We start from the raw sequence: 13080 nt of genomic DNA on the forward strand, positions 1-13080 counted from the left end.
TTCCGAGACAACGGGACAATCCTCTTTGAGGATGTGGGCTAGATTCAGCGTGGTCAGATAGAACAACATTTTCTATTGCCACCTTTTAAAATCTTCACCATTAAATAGTGGTGGCTTCTCAACATGTGGAGTTGGCTTGGCCACGGCTGAACTGAGCCCTTGCATAGAAGTTGTTGCAGAAACAAAGGCAGTTGGCGGGTGAAGACCCGAGATAACAACAGGGGGCGGGTTTGAACCCGAGGCAAAACCAGTAGCAACGACACCAAAACCATCAACAAGAATAAGGGCATCCATCTTTTCTAGACTCTTTTACTAACTGTCTTCAGATTGTTAAGGATACAGAGAGTATAGATGCGTATGTTATACAAAAATAACTTGCTTGATACAAGGATATATATCAGTTATAACCCGCTATAGTGCAAGAAACGTAAACTACAATATTTAACTACTATTACAACAGGAGCTTATAATCAGTAACAACAAATGAATAATAACAGAGGTTACCAGACTAAAACAGCAAAGTAGGAAAGACAGTTGAACAGCAACGCTTGCAGCTGGAATAACAAGGAATCAGGAACAAATTTCTGGAACGTGGAAGAGGCAGGAATAAAAGTCGGCCGAGTCGCGCTTTGCACTATCCTGAAGACAGTTAGCGCCATGCATCGGTAGCAAGCAGACTACGGTGACTGTCTCAACAGGATGAAACGACCTCTCCAATGAACAGTAGTCACAAACGACCAGAACTAGCAGAACTTAGGATGGGCTTGCTCTTAGTGAAGAAAACTCGAGATGGGAGGCAAAACTTAAGAGGAGAGAAAACGTGAAAGCTCATGGAGAATGGAAAACTTCACACACACAAAAATAAGCCAACACAACCAATATATAAAGGCACTCCATAAACTTAGCAATGAAGGAAACTTGGAGACCAAGCCAATCTAGAAGAACTTGGGGCCCAAGTATATCTAGAACACCTTGGGGGCTAAGGAAATCTAGAACACCTTGGGGACCAAGCAAAAAAGAAAGATAAAAATAAAAATAAAAACCACACACATACACACTCACTTCCAACAATGGCAATCGCAGTGTGAGAGTTTCACCCCTCTATGGGGGTGGCTCCTTGTGAGTATCATACACTGTACCTCCTATCTGGTACACTATCGTGTATCGTGACTAACCCTCCCACATATGTGGGACAATGTGTGGGAAGCCCTCGAGGGATTTCACCTTTTGCACCCAAGGTTTTTGGTGTCATGAGAGAATCGTTGAGAACGTCGTTTCCTGTGAACAGCATTTCCAGGCACATGAAACTGATACGATCTTAGCTTCCTTCCCAAAATGCGGCACCACCTGGTTGAAAGCCCTCATCTTCGCCGTAGCCAACAGAAGCAAGCATCGGCTCATAGAGAGCCCGCTGCTCTCAATCAGCCCCCACGCTCTTGTTCCTTTTCTTGAGTTCCAAATCTACCGAAAGCCTCCTCTCTTTAATCTCCAAGACATTCCCAGCCCAAGAATTCTTTCCACTCACTTGCCATACTCTGCACTGCCTGCCTCCATCAAAACTAATTCCAAATGCAAGCTTGTCTATATATGCAGAAATCCCTTGGACCAGTTCATCTCCTACTGGCACTTTGCATCCAGTATACAGTCCAAGAGTCACTACTCCGTCTCACTGGATGAGTGGTCCAAAAGGTACTGTATGTCTGGGATTACCCCTTTTGGCCCTTTCTGGGATCATATGTTGGGATATTGGGAGGCCGGCCAAGAGAATCCGGGCCAAATTCTCTTCTTGAAGTACGAAGACTTGAAGGAAGATGATGTGTTTTACGTTAAGAAGCTGGCCGAGTTCTTGGGGGTTCCATTTTCAACGGAGGAAGAAAGGGACGGGATGCCTGAACAGATATGCAGGCTGTGTAGCTTTGAGAATTTGAAAGATTTGGAAGTGAACAAGAGTGGCAAATTTGATGATCAAAGTCCCGTCGATAACAAACAATATTTCAGGAAAGCAAAGGTTGGAGATTGGTCCAATTATCTTTCTTCATCTGTGGCCGAGGCCCTAAAGAATCTCATTCATGACAAACTTGAGGGTTCTGGTTTAACCTTCAAAACGTCCTAATAATATTTAATGCCTTGTCTTTACCTTCAAATAAGATGGGTTCTGCTTGTGGCCATTCATGAAATTCTTAGTTAAATTTCATATACATATACATATATATATATATGGTCATTTCCCAAGTTTCTACTCCTTTGAGTATGCTTTGCTCAAGAATTTGGCAGTCTTGTAAGATTTTTCCCAATTCTAATGTTTGGAATGGTGTTATTTAAATTATGGAATTGAAGAATTCAATTACATTTAAAATAAAAGTTTTAATTATGGAATGGATTTCATCTATCAAATTTAGACTGATTATGTGACTCTTTAATTACACGGTTAGAGCTAAGAAAAAAATTTAAACACGATAAGTTCGAGGGATTTGATTTAAGATTCAAAATGTGTAAATGAAATTGTATTTACCATCAAATAAGATTGAGTTCTGTTTTAATCATAATAAAATTTATTATTAGTTGAATTTTCCATAGTAATTTTCTTGTTTCTACATCTTCTCTTTCAGCGTGTGATGTGAGATTTCTCCCCATTCTACTTATTAACATAGTTTAGACCTTAATAGTAGGATATATGTCACGTCACACTTATTTAATTTTAGGATGACGTATGCCATTATCAATCACATATAATTGTTACTATCCGATTCGTGCAATAGTTGTCCTGTTTTTTGACTCTCCTCGTATTTAAGGCAATTATAATAATTCTTGAGTTTGAACTTATCTAGATTAATTTTTTCTACAGAAGGAGGTTGAGGTTTAGTCTCCCTATTAATTCTTCAACGCTCAAGTTAGTCACTATACTTAAACACAACGTAATAATGATACAATAAATACATAATATATATTGTATTTATATAAGTAAGCTAAAAGGTCAATATAAATTGAGATGAAACCACATGGATGGTTAGATTAGATCATCTAGATAGACTAGGCGAGCCAGGTATAGGTGTAGACTTGGGCTTGAGCCTTCCTTAGTACTCCTTAACCAGATAGTCTTGTTTTGTTAGAATCTCAATTAAATATGAATTACTTAGGACTTAGGGTTTTACCTTTAGAAATTAGAGATTCCATCATCAAATACACCCCTAAATTCATTACTCTCAACGAATTTGTTGAGGTGTAATTGAAATGACAAAAAAACTCGAGTGTCTAAATAAAAAAAAATATACAAATATAAAGGTTAAAATATATATTTGGCTGAAAAACAATGTCATTGGTATCATGTTGTTCCAAGTGGCCTTGTCTAATGAAAAACACACTTAATATCCAGTGGAACCAACAAAAGCCATTTTTGCGTTTGCTTTCTTATCATTGGCATCAGGTTGTTTGGCTTTATTACTAGTTTGCTAGTGATATAGGGAAATTTATGGTTACTATTGCATTTCTTAGTTTCTTATTATTATTTGAAGTTTCTCTTTTTCTTTGTTGCTCTGAATTACATTATTGTATAGTGGTAATGCTATAATTACAGTATTGCTTTATCATGCTTCCCTCACTAATAGAGCTCTATTGTTCTTTTGCACCATAGTTTCATTTCTTAGGAAACAGGGAACCTAGCTATCTAGTAGCAGACATATCCCAAAGGGTAATTCCTTTTTATCATTTTCCAACAAGATATTCCTGGAAATGGTACGTCTAGAACAAAGTGATTTTTCCAACAAGAGATTTGTGTAATTTTTTTTAAAATAGGGTGGGTGCTGGAATTAGTAGAAAGCTAGTCGTAGCTTCCAGTCACAATAATACCTGTGAACTTATTAGTAATTTCCAACCAGAGGATGGTTATAATGTTATATATATCAAGTGTTTATTTGTTAAAATTATTTACTAACTCTTAAAAAAAAAAAAAGTTATATGACTTTTTATCTAAATTTTTTTAAAAAAATTAATCTATATATCTTTCAATGTATTTTAAAATATTTAATAAATAATTTGATAAAAAATTTAAAATATTTCTCATATTTATCTTGACTATTTTATATCTTAATTTAAAAAATATTTCAATTTTATTTTGATATAAGATTATCTTGCTCAATTAAATAAATATTATTTAATAAAATATGTATGAGGAGGGAGAGTAATTTAGTTCATTTAGTTGTTAGCAGGGTAAATGTGTTTTATCTTTTGTTAATAATGTGTTTTTTTTTAATTTATATACAAGTATACACAATTAAGACAAGTAAAATGATAAATAATTAATAATTTAGATTGTTAACTAAATCTCTTATTTAAATAATTAATTACTCAAAAAAATAAATTCTAAATTGTGCAACTAAAAAAAATAAATTATTTTTTAAATAATTAAAATTTAATTGATTAAAGACTACAATTTTTTATATTCATCTAACAAATCCACTTTATTCAATTACTTCAATCTTGATTGATTAAGTTATTAATTAAGCATTTTAATTTATTTATTAATCTCTATCTAAATTTAATAAATTTATTCAATTAACCTAACTGTCGCTTTAAAAGGCAACACCTGGTTGATATCCTAGCCAAGAGTATAGATTCGACAGTTGGACATAATAGTATCAACAGCACAAAAGGCGAAAAGAGATCAAAACCATTCAAAGCGCTAATTAGTTGGACTTAGTTCTCACGAATAATATGCTTTCCCTCACGATATAAATGATTATTGCCAACGATTTCTTCTTAATTAGCTAATGAAATATTAGACTATTTTATATAGATCCTTAATTTGTAAATTAAATTTTTATATTAATAAAGATAAACAAGATGAATATTTTGCATCTAAATATTTCTCTAAGGCTAAATATGATCATTTTTAGCAGACGAAACTCTCATATATAACCCATAATCTCTCCTTTCTTGTCCAAGAAGTTTGTTTTAGCCTTGCAAGCTGTTATGATTAATAGCTTTCACTCCGCCATTCTGTTCTCTTCCCAAAAGTGCTACTTTGACACTTTTTTTTTGGTATGTTCGTGTTCGCGTTAATGTGTTATATTTTATATTTAATGTCATTAAAAATGTCAAGAATACTTGTTTAAATAATATTTCTGATTCGCAAAAATACTTGTTAAAATAAGGTATCATAAATAAAAATATTATGTAAATATTTAATTTTAACATTTAAAATAACACTCGTTCACTTATACACTAAAGGGGTATTTGTTAAAATGAGCAAAATAAGAGACATTAAGATAAGGTTAGAATGCATTCTGAATCAAGATATGAAATGGTTAAGATAAGAATGAAAAACATTTCAAGATTTTTATCAAATTGTTTGTTAAATTTTTTAAAATGCACTATAGGACACAAATGTCTTTTTTTTCTTATCTATAAAAATCGAGATATACTTATCTTGAGGGGAGAGAGATAAGCATATCTTGAAAGATCAAGATAAAATGTCATTAATAATTTTTTTAAAGTTTTTTGGATAAGTTTAATAAATATGTTGAAAAGAATAGAAGTTCGAAATGCATCTCATATTTTAGTTTTTTCATCCTATATCTTAATTAACAAACGCCCCTAAGTGGATAAAAGTATTAGGAATGATTTAATAAAATTTGATGAATGATAACTCAGCCGTATATATCTAAACTCATATTATGTCATTTGTACACAAGGTAATATATTTTAAGAATAATAAGATTTCACTTGAAATGATCATCTATTTCACCTGATAAGAATATACTGGGTATTTTGCTTACTCGATCAATTAGGCCAAGTGATTGTTTCGATTTAATAGGTATAGTTTAGTTTAATTGGTCAGGCAATTCCAAGATCTTTTTTTCTTTCTTTCTTAGAAGAGAATAAGTTAAAAATTTCATCTTAATAACATTTTTAATAGATATGTATTAGAATTATTAGTTGGAAAAGACCTTAATTATTTAACAACTTAATGGAGAAGAAATCTTGAGAGAGATAGTCTATGTTGAAATTGTACAAAAACAAAAAAGGAAAATAGATATCATATGAAATAAAAACGAATAAATGATACTTTATTCGTTTATTTGGTCGGAGCTAGGTAGATTTGGCTAGATCTGGGTATTGGGTAGATCAGGTCGAATCTGAGTAGATCTGACTGGATTTGGATATTAGGTAGATCTTGTCAGATATGGGTAGATTTGGTTGAATCTGGGTACTGGGTAGATCTTGCCGGATTTGGGTACTTGGTAGATTTGGTCGGATCTAGATAGATCTAGTTGGACATGATGGAGGATATGAGGGATTTGCAGGTGGAGACATGACGGATGAAAGGCTAGAAGCGATAAAAGGCTGATGTGACGAATTTGGGCAAATTTGGTCACGATAGGGAAGAAGGAGGTGGATTTGGGCATATCTGGTCAGATTTGAGTAGATCTGATTGGATTTGGACAGATTTGGTCAGACAAGGAAAAATGTGGGAAGAATGCGGCAGATTTGGGCAGATCTAGCCTCTAACGACAACAACAGCAGTAAGGATTTGGGCAGATCTGATCGAATCTAGGTAGATTTGACTGGATTTGGGCAGATTTGATCAGACAAGAAAGAATGTGGGAAGAAGGCAGAGAATTTGGGCAAATTTGGCTGCGGGCGGCGATGATAGCAATAAGGATTTGGGTAGATCTGGTCATGACAAAGAAGAAAGTGGGAAGCTGATTAGATCTGATCACATACGCATTCACGCAACCCTCACACATACGCACCATGCAATCACAGTATATAAATCTAAGATATAGTAGATACGGAGGCGGAGCCAGCAGCGTTGAAGCGAAAGCTTTGAAGCTGCGGAAGCGGAAGTGTTGAAGCAAAGGGCTGTAGAAGGTGACAAAAGGCTGATACGGAGGTTTTGCAGATTGGGGATATGGGGGTTTTGGGGGCTGGGGATTTGGGGTTAGAATGATTGCAGGGCTGGGGAGTTTGGGGGATTGGGGGGCGCAAGGATAGGGCAGGAGCATCTCCTGCTTGCTTATTTATTTTTTAATTTTTTTTAAGTTAAAATATTTAATTATTAAATAAAAATAAAATAATTTATAAAAATAAAATATTTTATAATTATAATAACTGAGAAAATATATATATATGGAGATTAGGGCAGTTCCATACCCTAACGGCCCAAGTCCCCCGCTACCATCACAGCTTTCCTGTAAAATTCATATTTGAATCTTGTTCCAATTTCTCTAAATCGGGTTAAATAACGAGTTTCATTCTAAAAATTAAGACATAATTCAATATAATAATTATTAAATAATTTAACTAATAATTTATGATAATAAAATAATTTAAATTATTGCACTAAATTAATATTTATTTAAAAATATAATTATGTTATAAATCTAATAATTATAATAAATTAGTTTAATATACTATATTCTTTTTAATGTGTTCATAATTTTTTAATACATTGTATTATCAATAAATAATTAATGTTAAATTAAGCTAGTTTAATAATTATATTCATGCATTTATAAAAAAATATAGTCAACTTAGGGATTACTTATATAAATATTAGTTAAATCTTAATAATTCTTTTTTATTATTTTACGGTTAGAATTTAAATTTATAGTCAATAATGAGGAAAAAGTGGTATAACTATTTCTTAACTATGAGTATGATTAGTTTTCTTTATTCAAATTATTATAAATCTTTTACATTAAAACAAATTATATTAATTTATTTAATCTTTTATTTACTTATATTTTTTAGGTTCTTGCAATGCATAAATAACATAAGAAGAAAGATACTCGAAGTTAAATTTAATGTTGCTATCATTACACTGTATCTGTATTATGTACTAATCATATTAAAAATAGTTAGAGATTTTTTGTAGTGTGTGGTTGACATTAGTTTTATTTTATATGATTAATTATAAGTTTTTGAAGTTATATATTGTGTGCTTTAGATTTCATTTAGATTGTATGAGTTAGTATAGGTTTAGAAAAAAATATTATTCCCAAAAAAATGACTTTTTCTACTACAAAATTGAATTTAGTGATATCGTAGTGGTTTATTAATTGTATATAGAATTAACTATAAAAATATAATTATTGATGACAAAAAGTAAAGCAAATCAATTTACAACGAAAATTAATCTGATTAACAATGATTTGATGTAGTGAAAAATAAGTGTTTTCTCTATAATTTTGTAGAAAAAATCAAACTTTTTATAGTGAATGTAAATTTTAATTAATTATTTTTTAGTATTACAAGAATTGTTATGACTAGATAAATAAAATTACTTAAAATATTCAGTTATTTGAATAAAAAAGTGATCGATTATCTAGAATTAAAAAAATATATAAATTTATAATTTAATTTGTCTGATGACATTAGTATATCTATACTTTTTTAATTCAAACACTACACCATCACTATTTAAGTGGATTCATTTTATTAGTTTAAAATTGAACATTTAGTGACTATCGAAAGTGACCGTCACTAACGGTTGCACATTTAGTGACGACCATATGGGGTTGTCACTAATGCTCCCCAATCTGTGACTAACTTTGCACGACCCTCACTAAAAGGTTGCACATTCAATGACGATCAAATGGGGTCGTCACTAATGCTCCCCCATCTGTGACCGACGTTACGTGACCCTCACTAAAATGTTGTACATATGGTCTTAACTAATGATCTCCAATCTGTGATCGACGTTGCCCGACTTTCACTAAAATGTTGCACATTCAGTGACAACCATATGGGGTCATCACTAATGCTCCCCCATCTGTGATCAACATTGCACGACCCTCACTAAGGTTGCACATTCAGTGACGACCATATAGGATTGTCACTAATTGTAACACCCGAGAATAATTTGAGAATAAAAATAATATTTGATAAAGGGCATAATTGGAATTTTGAAAAAAATAAGACTACAGGGTACACTAACACAGCTTTGGACGACCGAATTAGTCAGAGGGAGTACCCCAGACCCTAGACATCCAAGGAAAATGGTATAGTAACGACAAGTGATTTAAATTATAATTTTTAGTGATAAAAGAAATGAGACCGGGAACAGCTTTCGGTACAGCGAAAATACAGCTGCCAATTAGGTCGTATTACCGAATTGTTGTAAACGATGTCCAAAAAGTCAACGGAGAGTTTCAAGGACTAGTATTCGATGCGTAGAACAACCCTTAAGTCGTTTCAGGTAGAATCGAATGGATTTGAGGTCAAATCAATCAATCGGGCCTAAGTGTAATTTTCTAAAAATGCCTGAGGGAGGTCAAAACGGTAATTTTTCGAAAGTTTCAAGGGAGAAATGAGAAGTACTAATCTTGAGGGTCTTAGTAATAGTGTTGGGAAGATCAGGGGCTTAAGGATAAGGGCCAAAATGTAAAAGGAAGTTCAAGGGGGCCAAACTGCAATTTTCAAAAATCTGCCAAAGCATGGCAGATTTGGCCAAGATTTTGGCCTGAAAATCTGGGGATTTGGAGCTTCTCTTCGACAGGGCATGGCCAAGGTCGCGTGAGGGAAAAGTAAGGGCTTCTGATTGGTCGAAAAATCGGACGAATTTGGCTATAAATAGCCGAGTTTTGGTGAAGGTTTGCATCAACAATTTTACTTCGGATTTCTCACTTTTGGGAGCGAATCAAAGGTCAGGGATAAGGGGCTTTTGTTCCCCAGGTTGTGAGGAGTAATTTTGGGAATTTTGGGAATTTTTGGAGTGGTATAGGGGTGTTTTGCATTTGGCCGTGTATATATAGAGAGTGAAGATGAAATCGGGTTGTAGAGTGATTGATCGAGAGATCTAATAAGGGGCTTTTGTTCGCGAGGTTATGGGTAACTGATCTGAAAAGTTTCGTATCAATCGGAATTTAAATCGAAGGTCAATTTGGCTCGCCGAAAAACGCAAAGCTTCGCTGGAGCCGGACTGTAAATCGTCAAATCGGGCAGCTTCCGGTAAGTTTTTCGGCCATGTGAGGGTCCCATTGTGATCGACTTGAAGAGAGCTTCAAGATGGTGTCTTCAGATCAGCCATCGGAGAAGGTCGCCGGTCGCCGTCGCCTGAGAAGATGATCGGAGGTATTTTTTGTGTTTTTTTAAATACTGAAAATATAGAAAATTCGATAAAACATAGAATTAAAGGAATTAAAATTCTGGAAAAATATTCAGAAATTCAAGAAATATGAATAGTTTATTTTTATGAATTTTTATCTTGGAAATTTCTTGGGGAAATAATTATTTTTTATTTTTGAAAGGAAATGTAAATAGAAAATAAATAGGAACAATTTTTATAAAATTATGAAAAAATTCCAGAAGTATAAGGAATTTATTTGATGAGTTTTGATGATTTTTATTGAAGTATATTCGAAGTAAATCGATGAGAAATAAATTTTCTCAAGGAAAAGTAATTATGGAAATTTGAGAAAATAGGAGAAAAATATGGAAAATTTCCAGAAAATCCCAGAGGCTTATAAATATTGTTTTATGAATTATTATGGAGAAAAATTTGGAAAACTAATTGAATAGGTATTTATTTGGAATTATTGAGAGAAAAAATAGGAAGCAATTAGGGAAAAATAAGGAGAAAATTGGGAAAATAGATATTAATTTCCCTTTGAATGCACATGATGTCTAGGTTATCGTTGAGGCTCGAATTTGAACTAGAGACCGCCTGGCACGAGAATCGAGGTCGATCGATCACGCATTTCAAGAAATCTTGAATTTAGCCCAAGGTGAGTGTTCGCCCCCAACTTTGTTTTGAATTATGAGTGGTTCTACCCGAAAAGACTTTAAGTGACATGTGAATGGTTTACTGTGTGTGTTCATCCCTATGGCTTAGTTTATTGTGATGGATTGTCCAAACAGTTATTTACACATGCATTAAATTTCGTACGGTAAATTGCATACATCGAAATATTGATTTTAAGCTATGCATGTTATGATTTTCGACATTGGCTTGTTTTGTGTCGTCCGTGTGGGACGTGGGGTTGTTAACCTATGACGTAGTCCAGAGTGACAGCACTCGGGATGCGTACCTAGGATTAATGCTAGGTGACCCACTTGGGACGGGGTTGAGACGGACTTCACCCTACGGGACCCAAGTGGCGGGGCTGAGAGTGGACACCACCCCGGTTGTTGGCTCAAGTGGCGGGGCTGCGAGTGGACACCACCCCAGATTCCTTTGAGCAATAGCATTAATGCCGAGGTGACGTCGATTCCGAGGATAGTGCTGATGTGACACTCTTGGGGCTAGGGTTGCGTTGGGTTTTGGATTACTTTTGAGTTGGAGCGTAAAGCCTAACAATGACAATGGGGTGATTCCCGGGTTCATATGTCGAGGTTGTCCCTCTTAAGCATGATTGTTTTGCTAATGGACCGAAGTGGTCGTGTCGCCTTTAGAGAGATTGCACTTTCCCGGGTTAGGGTTAAGTGCTATGTGGGATTCTCTTAGGCTGGTGCATGTAGGGATTTATCGATTTTGTATATGATTTTTCATATTTGCATGAAAACGTTTTTGAACTCTCACTTAGATGATTCAGCATCTAATTTGGACTATGTTCTTGGAATATTCAAACGTTCCAGGTGAAAGCAGTGGTGCTAAGGGAAAGAATATCATCGAGATGTAGCGGCTATGTTTAGTTTTCGTAGGTTTTATCCATGATTACGATGTTCAGAGATTATGTAATATTTTGATATTTTCATGTGAAACATCGATTTGATTATTGTAAAAGGAATTGTCGATTAAATATTATTGAGGTTTCGATCTTTCTTCCGCTGATGTGATTGATATTACACTACAAGAAAAATCAGTTTTAGTGACGGAAAAATCCGTCACTAAAAACATAAAATCCGTCACTAAATTTTTCTGTGACGGGTTTAGTGACGGGGTAAAATCCGTCACTAAAGCGGGCGTGACAGAATTTTAGTGACGGGGTGAGTGTTACCCGTCGCAGATCTGTGATGGGATAGCAGTTCCGTCACAGATTTGTGACGGGTGTCCCGTCACAGATCTGTGACGGGGCAGTACTACCCGTCACAGATCTGTGACGGGGAAGTTCTGCCCGTCACAGATTTGTGACGGGGGAAGTTCATCCCGTCACAAATCTGTGACGGGATGAATTTCCCCCGTCACAGATCTGTGACGGGAAAGTACGACCCGTCACAGATCTGTGACGGGAAGTACTGCCCCGTCACAGATCTGTGACGGGCTCTACCCGTCACAAAAATTCTTAAAATAAAAAATAAAAACGAGCAATCTGTGACGGGATACTACCCGTCACAGATCTGCGACGGAGCACCCGTCACAGATATTTTTAAATATAAAAAAAATAATATTAAATAAATAATTAATATTTTATAAAATTAATATAAATAAAAAAATAATTTTGGAAAAAAATTAAATTAATATTAATATTTTAAATCAATAATATATTTTTAATTTCAAAAAATATATTTTTAATTTTTAAATTCATAAAATTAAAATTTATATTTATTAAAATTAAAATTAATATTTTCTTTTATAAGAATAAAAAAATTTAAAATAACAACAATTTTTTTAAAAATTTAAATAAAATATTAAAAATAACATTAAATAAAATTAATATTACTCACATTCACATTAAAAATAAAAGAAATTTAACATTAAAAAGAAAATTAATATTATTTTAAATCATAATATATTTTTATGAAATTAATATATTTTTAATTTCAAAAAATATATTTTTAATTTTTAAATTTATAAAATTAAAATTTATATTTATTAAAATTAAAATTAATATTTTCTTTTATAAGAATAAAAAAATTGAAAATAACAACAATTTTTTTAAAAATTTAAATAAAATATTAAAAATAACATTAAATAAAATTAATATTACCCATATTCACATTAAAAATATAACAAATTTAACATTAAAAAGAAAATTAAAATTTAATATTAATATTAAGATTACCCAAGTTTACTTCAATGTTTACAACATTCCACTACAATCAATCGTCATTATTATTAGCATTTTCATCTTCATGATTGTCACTCTCATCTTGATCAGCTACCGGGTCAGATCCACCTGGAACAGTCGACGGTCCAGC

The 13080-nt window shown here is 33.2% G+C and overlaps 1 protein-coding gene across 1 annotated transcript; it reads left to right on the forward strand.

Moving 5' to 3' along the window:
* Nucleotides 1-1195: 1195 nt before the first annotated feature.
* LOC127799112 (cytosolic sulfotransferase 15-like) lies at nt 1196-2148 on the forward strand. Its single transcript, XM_052332850.1, has one exon. The coding sequence runs from the start codon at nt 1196-1198 to the stop codon at nt 2111-2113; it is 918 nt and encodes a 305-aa protein (XP_052188810.1). The 3' UTR covers nt 2114-2148.
* The last annotated feature ends 10932 nt before the right edge of the window (nt 2149-13080 follow it).

Source organism: Diospyros lotus, chromosome 4 (assembly GCF_014633365.1).
Source record: "Diospyros lotus cultivar Yz01 chromosome 4, ASM1463336v1, whole genome shotgun sequence".
Classification (NCBI taxonomy): Eukaryota; Viridiplantae; Streptophyta; class Magnoliopsida; order Ericales; family Ebenaceae; genus Diospyros; species Diospyros lotus.

Coding starts and splice junctions, on each gene's coding strand:
- LOC127799112 (XM_052332850.1), top strand. CDS start 1,196: ATGTGTGGGAAGCCCTCGAGGGATTTCACCTTTTGCACCCAAGGTTTT.